At 33.3% G+C, this 22,142-nt stretch overlaps 1 protein-coding gene across 1 annotated transcript in view; it reads right to left on the reverse strand.

Annotated features, from left to right (window-relative positions):
• Positions 1-22,142, reverse strand: part of LOC133192071 (influenza virus NS1A-binding protein homolog A-like) — a 204,720-nt gene that overhangs the window by 166,031 nt on the left and 16,547 nt on the right. Inside the window, exon 2 of the mRNA XM_061327915.1 lies at positions 4,834-5,211. Within this exon, the coding sequence (XP_061183899.1) occupies positions 4,834-5,132 (299 nt within the window). The 5' untranslated portion in view covers positions 5,133-5,211. The remainder of the gene's footprint in view (positions 1-4,833; positions 5,212-22,142) is intronic.

Below are 22,142 nucleotides of genomic sequence, written 5' to 3' on the forward strand. Positions count from 1 at the left end.
CAGACAATTTTACTTTTTGTTTTTCCAAGATAATTAATTTTAAAAGCATTGTTCACCTATTGGGAAAAACACTGCCAAATTGGAAAAAAAAACTGAACTCATTTTCAATTGGGAATGGGGACAAATTTGTCCCTGAAAAGGTACTGATAAATCCCTGAACTGTTTGAAAGTGCAGTTTGGTTTTTGAAAACAATGAAACCAATCCAACAATGTCCACCATTCTGCACACGTTTTTATAATTTGCTATTATAAAACATGGGTTTGACACGAGCGGCTTGAAAAATTACGGATTTTTTTTTTTCAAAATGCAAATTTTTAGAGTCAGCGGATTCGTAAAACTAAAAAACAAATTATTGCCACCTTAGGTTTCTCTATTTTTTATTTTTTGACCGGTACTTAATCCGAAACTATCCTCTGCCACCTTGGATTCCTTCATAATTAGATAATTCATACCACTTTTGTTCTTGATGCAAGTAATTAGATAATTCATACCAACAATAGTCTTGATTTGTTATAACAATTGTTTTGTTAAAGTAATACAAAGACAAAAACAAAGCTTTTTGACAACGCTTTTTAAGTGACTGGGTTTTCTGGGAGATTCCCAATTTAGCCTAATTGATGCTGAAATTCCCAATTCTGAGGGCCCCAACCCCCAGTCCCCCAAAGTACTGAAAAAAAACACTGCTATACCCAATTTTGCAGATTCAATGATACCCTGATATTGGGGACTATAGGTAATTTCATGGATAATACCCGATTTCAAATATTCTCTCCAATCTGTTTAAAATTGGCTCACAAGAAAAATTTGCCTGGTGACTAAAAATTTGCATTCAATGGCGACTAAATATTTTTGATTAGGAGCCAGCTGGGGCCTAAATTTTAGAGGTAACTTAGCTTGAGGCCTGGTCACTCATATGGAAAATGTAGGAGGTCAGGTCAGACACAGACACCAAGAGACTCAAAGAGTATTACATAAGCTTCCCCCTCTTTACTGAGGTTAGCTAAAAAACAGTCTTTGTCTACTCAAAACTCCATTGGTACATTTTCACCTAGGGATTTACAATTTTTACTAATATTTGATGGACAGATAATCATTGTAGCTGAATATTTTGAATGCAGATAATAACTATGAGTTCTGAGGTAAACTTATTAAGACTTCATTGTTGCCTAGCAATATAAACAAGAGGCACTTGAGCATCTTAGAGTTCAGTATTTTACAAGAGGCCCATGGGCCTTGAATCGCTCTTCTGATAAACTGTACAACCTATCACTTCTATTTGAAGCCTCGAAGTATCCTGTATATTTACATGAACCCTTGAAATTCCAATTCACACTCTGAGAACCCAAGATGATTCTAAGCCAATTAGTACCTGAGAGTTGGTCATGGTGACCTACTTATCACTTGTCATTCTCTGAGGACCCATCAACTAAGTTTGATGATTCTAAGCCAATTAATACTTAAAGTATTTTTTTAAAATTATAATCATAAAATTCTATAAGTAAGTCAAAGTGACCTACTTTTCACTTGTTTTACTCCAAGGACCCAAGATGCATCAACTGACAAAGTTTGATGATTCTAAGCCAATAAGTACCTGTAATATTTAATCAAAGCCATAAATTTTCAAAAGTAGGTCACCGTGACCTACTTTTCAGTTGCTGTACTCCGAGGACCAAAGATACATTGACTGACAAAGTTTGATGATTCTAGCCAATAAGTACCCAAAATATTTAATTACAGCCATAAATTTTCAAAAGGAGGTCACAGTGACCTATTTTTCAGTCAACCTACTCCGGGGACCAAAGATGCATCAATTGACAAATTTTGACGATTCTAAGCCAAATAATTCCTGAAAATATTAAATACAGCCATAAAACTTCAAAAGTAGGTCACCGTGACCTACTTTTCAGTTGTTGTACTCCGAGGACCCAAGACGCATCAACTGACAAAGTTTAATGATTCTAAGCCAATTAGTACCCGAAATATTTGATTAAAGCCAAAAATTTTCAAAAGTAGGTCACCGTGACCTACTTTTCAGTTGTTGTACTCCGAGGACCCATGACGCATAAACTGACAAAGTTTGATGATTCTAAGCCAATTAGTACCTGAAATATTTAATTAAAGCCATAAATTTTCAAAAGTAGGTCACGGTGACCTACTTTTTAGTCGATCTACTCTGAAGACCCAAGATGCATCAACTGACAAAGTTTGATGATTCTAAGCCAATTAGTACCCGAAATATTTAATTAACGCCATAAATTTTCAAAAGTAGGTCACTGTGACCTACTTTTTAGTCGACCTACTCCGAAGACCCAAGATGCATCAACTGACAAAGTTTGATGATTCTAAGCCAATTAGTACCTGAAATATTTAATTATAGTCATATAAATTGAAAAGTAGGTCACGGTGACCTACTTTTCAGTTGACCTTTTTTGAAGACCCAAGATGCATCAACTTACAAAGTTTTATGATCATAGGACTTAAAATGTCCAAATTATGCCTCTAAAACGCTTTGAAATCGAATGCCTGCAAAGTTCAAAAAGTAGGTCACTGTGACCTACTTTTTAATAAATATGTTTTATGGCCCCAAGATGCATCATCTTACAAGATTTAATGATTCTAAGCCTCCCCGTATTCGAATTAATGACCTTAATTGTTTTAAAAATGATTAGCCATAAAATTCAAAAAGTAGGTCAAGGTGACCTACTTTTTAGTTGACGTACTTTGAGGACCCAAGATGCATCAACTGACAAAGTTTGATGATCATAGGCCTTAAATTGTTCAAAATATACCTCTAAATCAGTTTGAAAAAGGAATGGCCGCAAAATTTAAAAAGTAGGTCACCATGACCTACTTTTGAGTCAACATGATATGAGGTCCTTAGATGCACCAACTGACAAGATTTGATGATCCTAGTCCTTATAGTAAGCAAAATATCAACATTTTAATAAAATGTAATTTTTGGTCAACTTTGAAGTGACCTTGAGACCACGCCCTTTGCCCCAGGGTAAATCCCCGTGCAAATTTTAATCTACAACATATCCTCATCCTTTTGTGTAAGTTTGGTGATAATCTGCCCAGTGGTTCTTGAGAAGAAGATTTTTTAGCAACCAGTACTTTTGTTTCTATTTTCCTAATTATCTCCCCTTGTTAAAGGGTCACAACCCCAGTTTTAGTATAAAAGGGAGCCCTTGGGCCAAGGATACCCTGTGACAAATTTGACAATAATTGGCCAAGGGGTTCTTGAGTTATGGCCCATATTCTAAAAAGTTTACGCACACCGCACACCGCACAAATGGCCATAGCATTAGCTCTTTGAGCCTTTGGCTCAGAAGAGCTAATAAGTGGTATCAACCTATCCATAAGGGGATGGGGGATGATTTGAACAAACTTGAATCTACACAAACTCAGGATGCTTCCATATTTCTTTGACAAATCATGGCTTAAGAAGATTTTTAAAAAAATTTTTGGTTTTGATTGGTTGGTTGGTTGTTTGTTGTTTTACGTCCAATTCGAGAATTTTTCACTCATATAGAGATGTCACCATATACCGGTGAAGGGCTTAAAATTTTGACCTTTACTTGGCACTCAAGCCATTGAGCAGTGAGGGATCTTTATCATGTCAACCCGTGCCGTTACACTGGGTCTCAGTTTTTAAGGTCTCATCCGAAGGACTCGCAACTTTTACTTCAAAGTGCCAAGCGCTTGGCGAAGGAACAGTTGCTACCCATTTTATATCAACTTAGGTCAGTCACGGCCGAGATTCGAACTCACAACCTTCCGATCACGGAGCGAGCGCTCTACTGACTGAGCTACCATAAACAGTGGTTCTGGAGAAGATTTTTAAAGATTTTTCCTATGTATTCCTAAAATAAAAATAAAGTAAAACTTTGATCATCCATACTGGCCCCACCCAATCCCCAGGGATAATGATTTGAACAAACTTGAATCTACACAACCTAAAGATGTTTCCATATAAGTTTCATCTTTCCTGGCCCAGGGGTTATGGAGAAGAAGATTTTTAAATCATGACATCAAATTTTCACTATTTCTTAATTATCTCCCCTTGAAAGAGGGCGTGGCCCTTCATTTGAACAAACTTGAACTCCCCTCACCCAAGGATGCTTTGTGGCAAGTTTGGTCAAAATTGGCCCTTTGGTTCTGGAGAAGAAGAAGAAATTGTGAAAAGTAAACGACGACAACAAAGACAACAACGAAGACAGACAACGGAACAATTTTAATCAGAAAAGCTCACTCGAGCCTTCGGCTCAGGTGAGCTAAAAAGCATTTGAATAAAACAAATTGGCAAACAAGAGATGTTTGTGAAACACTTATGCCCCTTCCCCCTCAAATAAATGGAATTTTTCTAAGTCCAAGGGACATAACTCTGTCAAAAATTGCTCGATTATATCTTAAACAGCACTTGACCTAGATATTCTTATGATAAATCTGTATACCAAATTTCCTTTCATTATGTGCAACCTCTGCATAGAAAATGAACAGAAACTGTCTAAAATTGGAATTTTTCTAAGGCCAAGGGACATAACTCTGTCAAAAATTGCTCAAACGTACCCAAAACAGAAATTGACCTAGATATTCTTATGATGAATCTGTATACCAAATTTCATTTCAGTATGTGCAACCTCTGGGAAGAATATGAACGGAAACTGTTGGTGGACCGATAGACAGACAGACAGACTGACAAACAGACCGACCAACAGACAGCAGCAAAGCAATATGCCCTCCCTTCTTTGAAGGGGGGCATAAAAATTGAGAATATTCTAGACAAAATAAGAAGTTAGAATTTGAATTATAGACATGCATGCATCATTTACCTTCCTGTATAGGTGTAATCAAGTAAATACTCAAAACTCTGATGGTCCTCCACATCTTTCAGAACAAAGGTGATCTCCTTTTCCTTTGTCTCAAACATGTTCAGGAAAAAAGGACTAGCTGAAGCAAGGACTGCACGATGTACTGGATAATCATGGGCCCCCACCACAAGGCAGGCATCACAAAGCTGCTTTTCTTTGCGCAATTTACAAAGACCAAAGAGTAAATCTTTCTCATAGCCAGGTTTTTCATAGCTCAGTGGAGCTCTTATGATTTCTGTTGGTTCAGACTCCTCCTCCATTTTTTAAATATTCACCAATTGCTAAATTAAATGCTCAGGAGCAATGCTCATCCATCTGCAATTATGAGCCTCTTTTACTCTGTAAAACATAAAAAACAAATTCGTTTAAAATTAAGTGAACAAATCATTACAATTAAAAAATAATTATTAAATACAAAAATGAAAACCAAACAAAGAAAAGAAAACACAATTGACATACAGCAATACAAAATGACATTGATTTCCCTAGACAGAAAAGGCCAAATGTATTACAGATATACTGGTAGTACTAATATGTTCCCTATAAAAATACAACAGGACAACAGCTAGATTCAAGAAATCTAGTGAACAAATCCACTGATTACAAGGTCAATGACCCCTGAACCAAAACAACCTGACTTATCAAGCCTGTGTTTAAAACTTCAAGTCAGTGACCTTGAGATTCCAATAAACATGCTGTATGTATTTTATAATGCTAGAAATGTCAATCATTACGATCAGACATTTTTACTTATCAACTCTTTCTTAACAACTGAAAGAAAGTACAAACGTCATACATTTCTGGCTCCTGCTACTGATAATTTGGCATTCATTCATTCATGCACCACTTGTGCACTAAATACTCCATTACTGGAAAACAAAATAGTGTAAACATTCTTTTTTCCATAGTCATAATTCTGTGGAATCACAATTTTCCGTTCAATCCACATGAGAAAATAATGTGAGAGTCAGGGGAGTTTTATATTTCTATTTAATTACATGTACTTGCATATAGAAATTTTAAAGATATTTTATAAAGAGTCTTATAGTGAAACAGCCGGTTAACTATTGCAGGTTATTACTACTTTGCACAGACCGGAGGTTATTTATTCACTCATGATCTCTATCGATGGCGAAAATGATATTTAGTCATTTATTTTCTTTCTTTTTTACAGTTTTGTTTCTGGAAAAATTAAGTGTAGGCATGTGCCTTAAGTGCCTAATGGCAACTATGCCACTGAAAGTAAAAAATATAAAGAAAATAAAGAAAAGAAATTCTCTCAGAATTACTTTAAACTACCTTTCAAAATGATTTTTAAATAAATAGCCAGCAATCAATTTCATGTACTGTAGTGATGATCACACAATCTACATGTAAGAGGGTCATGCATTCAAAATAAAGAAATTGACAATGTCACTTTTTAGCATTTTATTACTTTTAGAAATTAAAAATTAACACATTTATTTTGTCAGTGTGTGCATGCAGTTTCATTTTATTTTATCAAATGATACTCATGTCATTTTATTAAAGGAATAATTTTTTTCCTTTGGTGTTAGGATGTAATCAAACAATTGGCTTGCATGATAATTTGCATAAATACCAAAGAAAGGAATACGAAATGATGGAACTCTGATCACTATACATACCCCTCACTTTTCAAAGGGAGGGGGGGAAAGGGGGTATTAAAATGGTATAAAAAGATATGCTATTTTTCATTTAAACCTTATAATAATATCGTTGTTAATAAAAATTAATGTTGAGAATTTCATTGGAGGGGGGGGGGGAGATTTTAAAGCAGAGGGTCATTACCCCTTAGTCCATCTATAAAATAACAAACTGAGGTTCATGCAGACATAAATTTTACCTTTATGTAGAAGTTTCTTATGATGCTTTTACATGTCAGTTTCCTCTAAATACATTTGGCAAAAAATTAATGAAAAATAATAAGAAAAAAAAACTATATTTAATGGATTTCAAAATCTTTTCTTCTCAAGTTCACTCAGTTTTCAACCTCTTGAATAGTCAATCGCATGAAATAAAATTGTACAATTTTAATGACTTGCAATACCTTGCCATTATAGACAGTTATATTCAATATACCAGTTATACAATATACCTATCAGATATTATTTGCTAATAATGTACATTTATACCATTTCAATAATATACATGTATTAGATAAAAAGAGTATCGTAAAAAACTTCTTTGAAGACTAAGTGCGTCTCGATCAACACAATAATGACAATATTCAAGTCTGCATGGTATTTTATAAAGTCTATACAAGTAACTTGACACGTTCAGTGACACTAGCAATTTAAGTACATCTTGATAATAAGGAGCAATACCACCAGGTTGTAGTTCCAAAGGACATCAACCAAATACAGTATTCATACATAAACATGCCAATCAATAATCAATGTTGTTTTTCCACTTGTTGGGGAAAGAGGAACAATACTTATTTCCCAAGGTCAAGGGCAATTAAGGACATACACAAAGTACCTTACCTACTGATAATTTTTCAAGATATTCTTAATTTAAGATTATAGTGGCATCAGATGTTCCTAGACAAAAAAATCAGCATGCATTACCAGGGGTTTTGAAAAGATATCAATTGATGAAAATTCTTGTATAATTCAAAGAAAAATATACAAAAATTACTAAGGATATATTCTAGATGTTTTGTTTATCCAAACTTGTTTTAGAAGAAGTGTACAATAGCATATATAGACATTTAAATGTAGCACACAGTTCCTTTAAGTATTGGAACTCTTCAACTCCAGGGAAAAAGACAAGTAAGTTCAAACTACTTGCGTATGTCCTTAAGTTAACTAGAAATCTGACCAGTCAGCAAGGGCCCTGCCAAGGGGTAGAAATATTAGGGTGCAGATTAGGGAATGAGAATTTTACTTGATTACAAAAATTTAAAAATATACGAAGAAGAATATTTATAAGCAACAGCAACTGTAATTATAAAATTTCAACATAATTCCTAAATATCCAACAACCTGTATATAGTATCCTTGTATTTACATAAGGCCTTAAAAAAACATCATATCTATAATTATAACTCAATTATATGTATATTTAAAGAAGAATAAAACATGTGTTTTCTAAAATGCCAGCCTTCAGTGAATGCAAATATCACCCAGGCTTGACCTTATAACTTCAAAACAAACATCAGTTGCAGACAAAGGTGTTAATAAATCTTCAAGTGACAGAGAGATAACCCTCTAAAATTTTCTGCAACCAGTTAAGATAATTAATCCCAGGGGATTAATTGTACTGCTCTCTCATCCTTTTCTTCTAAGTTTACAATAAGAACTTTTTCAGCAATGATAGAATGAGGTTATTATCTGAATACCTGTTAAAATAAATAGTATTCTTGAATTTACATAAGGCGGAAAAAAAAAAGAAAAAAGAAAAAAATAAAATATTAATAAAAAACATATCTTTATCTATATCTTGTTTTTAGAATTCAATAAAATCATAATTCATTGTGTATTTTACCAAAATAAAGTATGAACATTATTTAAATCCACCTTCAGAGAATGTAAACATCATTCAGAATTGACCTTAACTTCATATATATTTCACTTCAAAACAAACTTCATTTGCAGACAGAGGTGTTTATTAATCTCAATGTGACAGATAAAGATAAATGCTTTGGATTTTCTTCAAGAGGAAAGTTAATTAATCCCAAGAGACTCATTGCAGGCTTTCATATTTTACAATAGGAACATTTTCAGCAGTTATCTCTCTTTGCACATTCACTCTTATATAAAGTTAAGAAATCTACCCCACCACCCCAGTTCCAAACCAGATGACATAAAGAACTAAACTTAGCATCAAAATACCGTATATCCATTTTTTTTTTCGTGTGTTGCAAATTTTGCGAGAAAAGGGTAGATTTGTACTTTTTTATTTTGCGTGAGTTATTTTTTGCAATTTAAAATAATTATTAATAAAACGGTAACATTTTTATGGCACACAATAACCGATATAATTTCTGCATGTTTAATTTTTGGCGAATTAAAAATGATCGCAAAAAATGTGAAAAATAGATCATCGTGAAAAAACAGATATACGGTATGTCTTATGGCTTATTCAACCAACATACCAAATTTGAACTTAATTGATCAACCCTAAAAAAAGTTATTTAAAAAATACAGAAAATTTGTGGACAGAAGAGTTACAGACAGACAGACAGAGTGTTACTATAGGGCACCTGCAAATCCTTGCAGGGGCCCTAATTAAAACTGTGAATGGATTATTTAGACAAACCAGCCCAAAAAAACACTTTAAACTAGAACTGTCCAAAAGGGACAAATACCCCCCACTGGGTTTTTCAGAGAAAGTACCAAATCACTAATGTTTTCTAGATGTGAGAGATGTTCACAATTTGCTTAAACATTTACAGTGAAAATTTAATTACTCATTATATTTTTTATACGCCCGTCTTAAGACAGGACGTATTATGTTATAGCGTTCATGTCCGTCCGTCTGTTAGCTTTTTCATGTCCGGCTCATAACTTTAATACTATTAGGCCTAGAATTATCAAACTCTGTCAGCTGATACATCTAGGGTAGAAGGTGTGTCGCACATTAAAACCAGGTCGCTCTGACCTTTAATAAAGACGCTATGGCCAAATATGGAAAAATCATAACTAGAAAACCATTAGACTTAGAATCAAAAAACTATGTCTTTTAACTTTTAAATTACACAATCCCAAAAGATGTCAGATTATTGCAGTATCTTTATTAAAAAAGTGTTAAATCAAGAAAACACTAGTCTTATTTTTTTCATTATGTTCTTTACAGCAATCTGTAACAAGAAAAATTCCACCTCTCCCATGGGTGTAATGATCAGGCACTGGTCAAGGAAAATTTTGATAGCAGAAAATTGCATGTCAAATTAGAGATAAATTAATGAGTTTAGTGTGAGGAGATAACTGGTAGAGCATCTCTGATCAAGCAGGTGTTATCTACATCTCTTGGGAATTGGGCAAAAGGAATCAGTCTCTTAATTAATTGCTTGTGTTGTATTGAATTGTTCTTGTTGGCTAGTCTTAGTTTCAAGATAAATTTGATGTAATTAAAACTAATTTGATATTGTATATAATAATTAAAACTTATATGATATTGTATAATATAATTTAAACTAATTATTTATTGTACATTTTTTATTTTAATTTTTATATCTTTACAACAAATTGCAGACTGCCTTGTCTCACTAAGATGTCATTCAAACAATTGAATCTAAACTGTTTATGATAATTTAACAATATTTGATGGGTGTATCATGCTGTGGTGGGGCACTTTATTTCATGAATGAAACTAAGGTGCAGCCTAATAAAACATCAATACTAATACTTACAGTGTTTTTTATTACATTGAAAAAATAGTTTGCAACTATCTGCCATCTTTGTGAGAAATGACACTCTGCAAATTGATTGTTGAAAAAAAAATCATAATTAATTATACAAAATCAAATTGATTTTAATACCTTTATATCAAACTCATTTTAAAAATAAAAGGCTGGTTCCAGTAACTATGTATTTTGACAGACATAAATTACAATTAAGAGACTTAAACAACAGAGATCTTTATTTCTTTCTGCCCAATTCCCCGGAGATATAGATAAGACCTGATGCCCTAACAGCTTCCCACACTGAACTCATTAATTAATCTTTAACTGGATGCATGTCCACTCATTACTCCCAAGGGACAAATGGATTTACACTATCTGCTGTGTAATGTAAAAACTGTTTTTAATACTTTGTGATTTTTTTTTAGTTCTAATGAGTAGTTTTAAGCTGTAGATCACATTTTTGTACAGATGTTCTAGATTCTATGTCTCAAAACCTTTGACATGAACCCGAAATGACTAAGTCAATAAAAATTAAAAAAAAACACCTGTAAAATGCAGAAAAATTACCAAATAATGTTGAAAATACCAGGTGCACATCTTCATATGGTAAATAATAAGTGTACAAATTTTCATACAAAGCTATGCAATAGTCTCTGGGAACAGATCTGGACAAAACCACATAATAAAAATGAAAAAAACACCTGTAAAATGCAAAAAAATTATCCAATCATGATGAAAATACCAGGTGCACACCTTCATATGGCAAAGAATAAGTGTACAAATTTTCAGACAAATACTTGCAACAGTTTCCAAGAAATGGTCCGGACAAAATCTGATGCCCTAACAGCTTCCCACACTGAACTCATTAATTAATCTTTAACTGGATGCATGTCCACTCATTACTCCCAAGGGACAAATGGATTTACACTATCTGCTGTGTAATGTAAAAACTGTTTTTAATACTTTGTGATTTTTTTTTAGTTCTAATGAGTAGTTTTAAGCTGTAGTTCACATTTTTGTACAGATGTTCTAGATTCTATGTCTCAAAACCTTTGACATGAACCCGAAATGACTAAGTCAATAAAAATAAAAAAAAAAACACCTGTAAAATGCAGAAAAATTATCAAATAATGTTGAAAATACCAGGTGCACATCTTCATATGGTAAATAATAAGTGTACAAATTTTCATACAAATCTATGCAATAGTCTCTGGGAACAGATCTGGACAAAACCACATAATAAAAATGAAAAAAACACCTGTAAAATGCAAAAAAATTATCCAATCATGATGAAAATACCAGGTGCACACCTTCATATGGCAAAGAATAAGTGTACAAATTTTCAGACAAATACTTGCAACAGTTTCCAAGAAATGGTCCGGACAAAATCTGATGCCCTAACAGCTTCCCACACTGAACTCATTAATTAATCTTTAACTGGATGCATGTCCACTCATTACTCCCAAGGGACAAATGGATTTACACTATCTGCTGTGTAATGTAAAAACTGTTTTTAATACTTTGTGATTTTTTTTTTAGTTCTAATGAGTAGTTTTAAGCTGTAGATCACATTTTTGTACAGATGTTCTAGATTCTATGTCTCAAAACCTTTGACATGAACCCGAAATGACTAAGTCAATAAAAATTAAAAAAAAAACACCTGTAAAATGCAGAAAAATTATCAAATAATGTTGAAAATACCAGGTGCACATCTTCATATGGTAAATAATAAGTGTACAAATTTTCATACAAAGCTATGCAATAGTCTCTGGGAACAGATCTGGACAAAACCACATAATAAAAATGAAAAAAACACCTGTAAAATGCAAAAAAATTATCCAATCATGATGAAAATACCAGGTGCACACCTTCATATGGCAAAGAATAAGTGTACAAATTTTCAGACAAATACTTGCAACAGTTTCCAAGAAATGGTCCGGACAAAATCTGATGCCCTAACAGCTTCCCACACTGAACTCATTAATTAATCTTTAACTGGATGCATGTCCACTCATTACTCCCAAGGGACAAATGGATTTACACTATCTGCTGTGTAATGTAAAAACTGTTTTTAATACTTTGTGATTTTTTTTTAGTTCTAATGAGTAGTTTTAAGCTGTAGATCACATTTTTGTACAGATGTTCTAGATTCTATGTCTCAAAACCTTTGACATGAACCCGAAATGACTAAGTCAATAAAAATAAAAAAAAAACACCTGTAAAATGCAGAAAAATTATCAAATAATGTTGAAAATACCAGGTGCACATCTTCATATGGTAAATAATAAGTGTACAAATTTTCATACAAAGCTATGCAATAGTCTCTGGGAACAGATCTGGACAAAACCACATAATAAAAATGAAAAAAACACCTGTAAAATGCAAAAAAATTATCCAATCATGATGAAAATACCAGGTGCACACCTTCATATGGCAAAGAATAAGTGTACAAATTTTCAGACAAATACTTGCAACAGTTTCCAAGAAATGGTCCGGACAAAATCTCGTCTACAGACAGACGGACAGACAGACAGATGGACAAACAGACGGACAAGCTGATTCCAATATACCCCCCTAAACTTCGTTTGCGGGGGGTATAAAAAGGGGAAGAAAATAAATCTATTGTAGTGGTTAAAGATTCCATTAAATTACATGACATCTCTGTAAACATATAGAAATTTTTTTCAAGAATTTCTGAAATTTTCTTATTTTACTTTGAAAATTTGAGCAATAAACATATCAAAAACAGAAGACCGATGGCCAGGGCCTTCAATACTAGCTTCAGTCTTATTTTACTGATAAATAAATATAATGTTAAAATATATGAAAGCCATTATTCTGTCCTTAAAGACCAAGGTCTCATTAACTCTTATACATCATCCTTTGATATGATTTCCATTGGCGGATCCAGAGGGGGGGGGGGGGGGGTTGCAGGGGTTGCAATCCCCACTTTGGTTTAATCGCTAAAAAAAAAGAAGATACAGAGAAAGAAGAGAGTCCAAAATATTTGTTGTGTTTTTACTGTAGAAAATATTTAGTGAAAGTTGTCAAAAATTTGAATTTTATCCCTTGGCTAGTCCCCCCACTTCCAAAAATGAGATTATGTCCCAGTACATGTAGTATTCCTTTTAAGTTCTCGTTTAATTATGTAAGGGTATGTTATAACAACTCTCATTTCCTCTTCACCCCCCCCCCTTGAAAAATTTCTAGATCTGTACTTGATATCACTTGTACACATAACTACCTTGTTTTTGCATATACTTGTATGCAAATGTCAGTCTTAATCTTTTTGATGGTCATACGAAACAATGTCCTGAGCATTTTGAGTTGTATACTGAATGAGTTCATCTGAGCTACTCTAATATGCGGTCTAGCGAATTAAAATTATTTAAAGGAAAAAATTATAACATTAAACCTTAATTGTTAGAGAAATAATTTTTATCTTGAAACAATCAAGTAATTTATGCATTAATTCTTAAAAAGAGCCTTAAATTACAACAATACAGACCATATTAAACATATAATTCAATGATCAATGAAATTTATTTTGAAAGATAAACTCTTCACATCCTTAGATAGTCTAACAAGGATTCCATTTTGTTTTCACCAAATTCAAAATCTTTCTAAGAGAGGCTTGTCTCCATGTCTCACAGTGGGATTCAAACTTGTGAAATAAGAATCAACTTCTTACTCCGCAACTCTAACCACTGCACCACAATGGTTCTTCAGAAGTTGAAAATGTGAAAAGTTTACGGATATTTCATCGATTACACCCTATTTTTTTTTACCTTTAACCCTTTTGTATGACACAGCGAGTCATGCTTTTCACCCGATTTTTGCCGAACAACCCAAAAATCTCCTGATTTTTGGATTTGGTTCATAAATTAGTTTGCATTTTTGACTTCCAGTTATAACCCAAGCTTGGATCTATGTAAACAATGCCAATGGCTATGTTCAGTAGGCCATGTACCAGTATCAGTGCATGTGTAAACAATTTTATCCTGCCTCTGATAAAAATCTTGAAATATCATTGGTTGAGAATAATACTATATTAAACCATGTTACATGCTGCCTATCCACATTACATTGTTAATGTGCCCCCTCCACGTGACCTACCCACCACACCCTTGGATAGCGAAGATGAGCACAGGCGTGACAAAAACAATCCCGTCTTTTGTCAGCACCGTACGCCAAGGGTTTATGAGAAGAGTAGCCTATCAGAAACCCTTGGCTAGCGAAGATGAGCACAGGCGGTGAACAAGTCCCTGTCTTCTATTTACCGTGTGATTAGAAAATTTTAAAATTCAGAAAGTCTGGAAAATCGCCGTAGATCAGGCCGACCATGACTGATTGACAAACATGAATATCAAAGGTTGCAAAGATTAGTTAATGCTGATCATTGTGCGCCTTTGGGTGAAATTATTGCTAAATTCAACAAAAACGGGAATGTTGCGATTTCTAATTATATATAAGAAGACTGTAAAACGTAGATTGAAGGAACATGGGTTTTCCAGAGGAGTTTATAGGAAGAAAGTAACAGTAAAAAGTGTGAACAGGAAAAAGCGGCTGTCATGGTGTCGGGAGAAAAGATGGTGGACTGTTAATTTTTAGTGGAGTAGAGTAATTTTTAGTGATGAGTGCCAGATATGTGTTGGGGAAAATAAATGTGTGTGTGTGTGTGGAGAAAAGCTGGTGAACGATAAAGACCGGACTTTGTTCCAAAACAAAATGAATGCAAATTCAGTGTGATGGTATGGGGATTTCTATGTTTTAATGGAGTTGGACCTTTATCTAGAGTTAAAGGCAATATTAATGCTCAGAAGTACACAGAGATTTTAGACAACAATCTCTGTCCTGTCATTGCCTGTCACTTTCCAGCAGGAAACTATCTTTTTCAGGATTTTCAGTAGGCCTGAGTATTGCAAGCTACCTAACGATATGATACATATCACGATACGGTCATGCGATACAACATGTATCATGATAAAGCTGTCAACAATTAAATTAACTGTTATCATATTATTCTTTGCTAACCTCCACAGTTATAGAAAATATAAAAAGAATATCTTGATACCCCTGATCAAAGTTAATAAAAGGTGGATTTACAGTCTTGACATTGTATTTTTTCTTTGCTACCTTTTTCTTTCAGAAATTTTAAAATATAAAAATTTGTTAGGTTGTAGAAGTTTCAAACAAAACAATGAAAATTATCTTGTACTGTATCACGATACATACAAGGCGATACGATACGCGTATCATGAGCCCTTGCGATCAATACGATCGATGTATTGCTGTATCGTTACACCTCTAATTTTCAGGATGACAATGCTCCGGTTCATCAGGCGCAGATCGTGCAAGAATTCATATAAAAAATATGAGTTGGCCCGCCCAATCATTGTACTTGAACATTATTGAAAATTTTTGGTTGTATATTAAAAGAAAACTGCAGCAACGTATACATTGTATAAATTCGGATCATGAGCTGTACCAACAAGCACTCAACATCTGGCAAGATATTACTCCAATTATGTACGGAACCTCTACCAATCTATCTCTCGTCGAATTTTGCAAGTTATTCACTTGAAGGGACACTTGACTAAATATTAAGGTATGTTTTTTCGTATTTTATTTCAGCCTAGTAAAGCAGTTTTTCTATCTGAGTTATCTTTCTTACGACGGTTGTGCAGCACCTATTTTGTTGACACTTTTGTCCCCCTACTTTACATGTCAATGTATAGAGATGTACAAATACATTTCTCTGTAATACTTTAACATTCCAAGAATACTCAAAGACAAAAAGTTGAAGAAGTAAAATCATTTGATGATTTTGAATTGCAAGGCATATGAATATTTAGCATTAGAATAAAAGTGAACATTGTCAACCTATAACACACACACACAATCACAGTTCATTATTTAAGTGCAGTAAAATTAAAAAGTCAACGTTTCATTCTATTTTCTTCAAAAATCTTTTTCAATAAGGTATCCTTATTAAAATATTATTAAATTAATGTGTATTTATTTAAATGAAAAACAATTGCTTGATCATCATCATGAAACCAAAAAATCTGACAGTTATTCCTTATATTTAAATGTTCTTGATTCCATAAATTCAAGTGCTACAAGTTCCACCTACTTCTCTCTCTGTCTTGCTCCTCACATGATTTTTTTTTTACCATGTCATTTGATGAACCAGTACCTTTATGTAGAAATCAAGTATTTTTACTATTTGTAGTTTTATCTCGGACAAAGAAATTTAAATATGAAAATACATGTATTTCATTAAGAAAAACACTACTGTATGCCAATTGAGCGATCGACTTCATGGCTATGTGTAAGCTCCAGTTTTAATACCAGTAACACGTCTCTATTCATTCTAAAACCCTCAACTTTTTGGACGAGACATCGATAGCAGTCACGTTGTATGTCTTGTGTATATTTTAACAATACATGGATGAGTAAATTCTAGAGGAGTTCCGACCATACTTGATGTAGTTGTCAACAGCAGCCAAAAACATGTGCTCTGCTTTATTCATTATCAGCAGTAAAACAAACAACATTATTTTCTATTAAATGGGAAAGCACTTGTCCACGGGCAGGTACCACTTATGAAATAACTTAACCACCAAATAAAATGGGTTGTCCCCGGCATCGGGCAATGCTATTTGTCTAGCCCTGACCAATTGTTCAAAAGTTATGGTCAAGGTGAAAGTTTGATAAAATTTTGCAAAAGTTGATCAAACTCCAAGGTCAAGTATACACATGAGAAATATGTGAAAGCCCTAACACTAACCATTCAAAAGTTATGGCAAGGTTAAAGTTTATGCAGACAAACATACAAACAGATTAACAGAAAGACAAATGGACAGACAGCTAGGCCAAAAACTATATGCCATCCAAATCTTTGATAAGGGGGCATAAAAAGCCCTTTTTCTTGAGCATTTCCATGTAATATTAGACCATTATTGTGGTTCCACCATCATGTCAGAGATCTCAACCATTATTTGCCCCTCCCCCCTTCATAAGCCAATTTAAGGAAGCTTGAACATCCACTATACAAAGAATCTGTCAAGTAAATTTCATATATTTTTCTGGCTCCATGAGCCTTGAGAAGATTTTCAATGTGATTTAAATGTAATTTATATCATATTCACAAAGAAATGTTCATGTCCCTAATGAAGTTTCGTATAGCCACTAACGAAAATGTTAGGGGTCATACAAAATGTAAATTTAGGATATTATTTTATTTTCCTTAATATGCAATATCTGTTGATGTCAAAGTTAAATCATTTATACAGTATTGAGGTCTACCAGATGGCTTGGCTAACACTTTATTATTAATCCTTTTGAAGTTTAATTAGTTAATCTCTTAAGTCAATTAAGTTGTCTAATTATCTATTCCTAAGGCACGACAGGTGTGACAACAATTATCACTCTACCTGTCCATGTCACCTACTCTTTCACTAACAAGCCCATTTGAGTAAATCATATTAATTACTTAGATTAACTCAAAAAACAAATATATATGTATATTTAACATGTTTAAAAACTTAGTCAGAGTTAGTAATAGAGTTAGCTTGAGTTAGGGCATGCAGCTAGCAGACCCAGTCTTAGATGTGTATATATCATGTACATATTCCTGTAATAAAGACTGGGAAAGACATTTCTACATATGTCTTAATCCTTGAGGTTTTATGTCAAGGACAGTAACCAAGTCTTATCGTTACTGCGCGACCAAGTAATGAAGTGTTGTAGGGTGCACTACTTATTTCGGGTGGACCCCTGGAGGCGGTCACATTTGTACCTAACATTATTGATATTGCCTCAACGATTCTTCTGTGCAAGTAAAAAAAATGTAAAAAGTTGTCAGACTACAGACATATAGGGACAAGAAAATTCAATCAGAAAAGTTTATTCAACATTTTGCAGGTGAATTAATAAGCAGAAAAAAATTACTCTCTCCATTGCAAAACATATTTTTTCTTGCTATACTATATAAATAATGTTTTTTGTTTACAATATTTCTTCAACAAAAAATCAAAATACTTGCCTTTACTTTCCATTAAAATCTTTTAACACATACTTTCCAATTACACTGGTTAGACTAACACTAATAATGTACAATCCTAAGCAATGGAGGATTCTGTTTGTGATGTTTACTTATACACTCTCCATGCGTTCCAGCAATATGACTATGCTATGCAAAACCAATAACAATGTACACAAAATCAATAACACCACTGCTTGCCAGTCACTAATGCCAAATCTCCATTCACAAAAGCAGGCCACTTCCAACTGAATAAAAAAAACATATGACTCATGAGTCATGTAAACCTAAATGGGGAATAAACTTCTAGCTGTGACTTTAAAAATTAAATCCTTTTTTGACGGGCTCACATTAATAGTAATACACAAGCACCAATACAGAAAGGTTATAAGAATATCTTGATCATGTTGTACAACTTGGCCAATGAACTTCAAACAAAAAAAAAAACAGACCAAGGAGTACTTCTATACATAAATCTTGTAAAAATTGATAATTAATATTTGACAAGTCAATGGGAAGGTTTAAAATATAAAAGAAATTGTGTGTGTGTGGGGGGGGGGGGGGGGGGGGGGGTCCACAATAACACTCTTACAGTCATTTATTTCTGAAGTCTGAAGAAAATTTAGGTATTATTTTAACAGGTTGGGTACACTACATTTTATGGAAAACACTTTTCAACACATGACGGTGTTTTCCTCAAACCCATTCTCCAATCGAATGAGTCACAAAGCATGACGGTCTACTACTTGTTTACGATTCAACAGTGCTGTGGTTTTCGTTGGTTTACTGCATAATATTCACTTGGTCACTGGAAATACTGTACAGCTTATTTTTCACTTTATAAGAACAAGTCTCAATAAGACTTATCTGTGGTCCCTGGTTACTCGTCAAATTTCAACGTTTATTAAAATTTTAATAAAAATAAATGTTATTATTAACTAAATAAATGTCTTTATTACTCAAATCAGCGTCTAAAAATGTCAAACAATAGTTATAGGCAGCATACGAAGCTGCGCGTTGAAGGTAGGGTGCTTTGATTTTCATGAATATCAAAAGAATCAGTGACAGGTACACACTTCAAAGCTTTCGTAAACACCAAGGACACGTTTGTTCAGAGTCAAGTTTGAAATATAATGTGTATATTATATGTGTAAAGGTTGAGTGAAAATTTCTTTGTTGAATAACCTTGTGCTCTATGTTTTCTAATTAAAGTATTGTGATTTTGAATCTCTTTGCTGACTTCATTTACATGCAATTATTTTATGACCTGTTTAGAATCATAACAAGCCAAGTGGATTTGTATCGTTACAGGTAAATAATCCCAGTAAACATGCTGGTTCTCAGTTGAAACGTACTCAGTTTTATATCGGTCAGAATGGACTTGTTTGGTTCTTAATGCCCCTAGTAAACGTGCTACCTCACTGTTGAAACTATAGTACTCAGTTTTATAAATCAAACATGTTTAGTTCATCTTATTAAAGCGTTTTATTGCCAAAGTTTTGTAAAACAGAAAATTCTATTTGTAGATGATTGTGATTCTTGAACATTTTATTCATATATAAAAGATATAAAATAAAAGATTATACATTATTTTCAATTCATAAAAATCAAAAAAGAATTGAAAATGAGTTTCCAGTACAGGACAATTAAAGTTGCTCTTTATTTTCAACACACGGAGATCGTACTGAAACTTGTAGTAGCCCATAATGCATTGTGACTCATTTGTTTTCCTTAATCCATTAAACACTATGTAGCATAAATTGTAAAACTGATTTAGGCCTTAGCAGTTTCAGAACTAGATGTGTCGTAATGCCACGAATGCCCCCCGCAGGCAGCCAAACTTTCAAATGCCATATTTAGTTTTAAATTTGTTTGCACAAAAGATTTTTTTTCTAAGTTCAAGGGCATAACAATAGATAAAAACTATACAGTGTTACCCTTATTAAGTTCAAGAGGGATAACTGTCAAAAATATTAAGACCACGACCAAATTCAAACTTGACCTGTATTTTCTGGTAAAATACCAGGATATGCAATTTCAACCTTATAATACATATATCCCTACACAAGTTAGAGAGCGGAAACTGAAAATTTCTTCTTTTTTTTTCAAGTTCAAGAGGGATATTTCTGTCAAAAATCATCAGACCATGACCAAATTCGATCTTAACCTGCGTATTCCAATGATGTATCCATATGTCAAATTTGAGTTGAATGTGTGCAACTGTTGCAGAGATAATGAACAGAAAATGAATGATGACAGAACAGGGTAACACTATATGCCCTGGCCATTTTATGGTGGGGGCATAAAAATATCTGTTTTTGTAATAAAGATATACCGGCAAAATGCTTGGACTCAGAAATTCCATAATAAAATACAACATCTTTGTGGTTTTTGAAGACCAGGTCTTCCAACAATCTGTTGGAATTCCCATGAGTACCAATTGCACCCCTTTATTAGCAGACCTATTTCTGAATTCATATGAAGCAGTATTCAAAATCTTATACATGAGAAAAAGAAATCTCTTGCTGTGGCCTTCAACTCAACATTTAGATATATCGACGATGTATTGTCAATTAACAATAGTTATTTCCATTCATATGTCGATGTGATATATCCCAGTGAGCTTGAAATAAAAGATACCACAGAGTCTGACACATATATTTCATATTTGGATATTTTACTAGAAAAAGATGTTGTTAATGGTAATCTAACAACAAAACTTTATGATAAACGTGATGACTTTAGCTTTTCAATCACCAACTTTCCTTATACTTATGCAGCAATATACCCTTATCATCTGCATATGGGGTGTAAATCTCTCAGCTGATTCAATACGCAAGAGCATGCTCTAAGTATAAACAATTTCTGAAATGAGGTAAGTTTCTGACAAACAAGTTGATGAAACAAGAATATCAACAGTCTTGTTTAAAGTCATCAATTTGTAAGTTCTATGGTCAATACAATGACCTTGTCAGCAAATACAATCTATCAATAAGTCATATGCAGACCGACGTTTTTCATGTTAATTGTATTATTTGCACACTGAATTGTTGACGGATTTTTCCGTTATTTCTCAATCATGACAAGGAGCAAACGGCGGGTATGACCGGCTGGCAGGGGATGCTCACTCCTCCATGGCACCTGATCCCACCTCTGATGTTTTTGGAGGTTCATGTTTGCTCTTCTCCCAATTTGTATTGTTTTAATGGACTTCGAACTTGAATGCTGTTCGCTATCTCTATATTTTATAAAGAAAACTTGTCAGAAATGTTTGTGATCATGCAAAACAGTAAGACAAAAGCTGCTTTATGGGTGTATTCTGTTGCATAACTGTAATTCAATCAACTAGATATCTTTTTATTAGTTATTTCTCATAGTTATGTACATTCTTCATGTAATATGAAGTTAAAATAATAAGAAAAAAAATCATTTAAATTTTCGTTGAAAATATTGCAATACCTATTGCAACACAGTTAACAAGTATTTATTGACAAAATGTCAGAGATATTCAAGCTGTTGAAAGTCAACTAAGAAATTTGCATTTTGCTTAGTTTTAAAGAAACCATTTAAGATATATTTATGTAAGCTTATGCACTTATACATAATTTGCTGAAAATTTATCATCTATATTCAATTTTTTAGATTTCAATTTTTAAGAAACTATTCAAGATATTCTCATCAAATTTCATACACTAATACAAATTTTCATGTTGGCAATGCATTACTAATATACCCTTGGTGGGGCATTCATGTCCTATGGACATATTTCTAGTTTTAAAAACACCAACAACAGAGGAACTAAAATTAGAGACTGAACAAAAACTTCAACATTGAAAGTGTTCCTATCCACTTTCT

The sequence above is a fragment of the Saccostrea echinata genome, unplaced genomic scaffold (genome assembly GCF_033153115.1).
Source record: "Saccostrea echinata isolate AGI-Se365-2 ecotype Australia unplaced genomic scaffold, CSIRO_AGI_Sech_v1 ptg000025l, whole genome shotgun sequence".
Classification (NCBI taxonomy): Eukaryota; Metazoa; Mollusca; class Bivalvia; order Ostreida; family Ostreidae; genus Saccostrea; species Saccostrea echinata.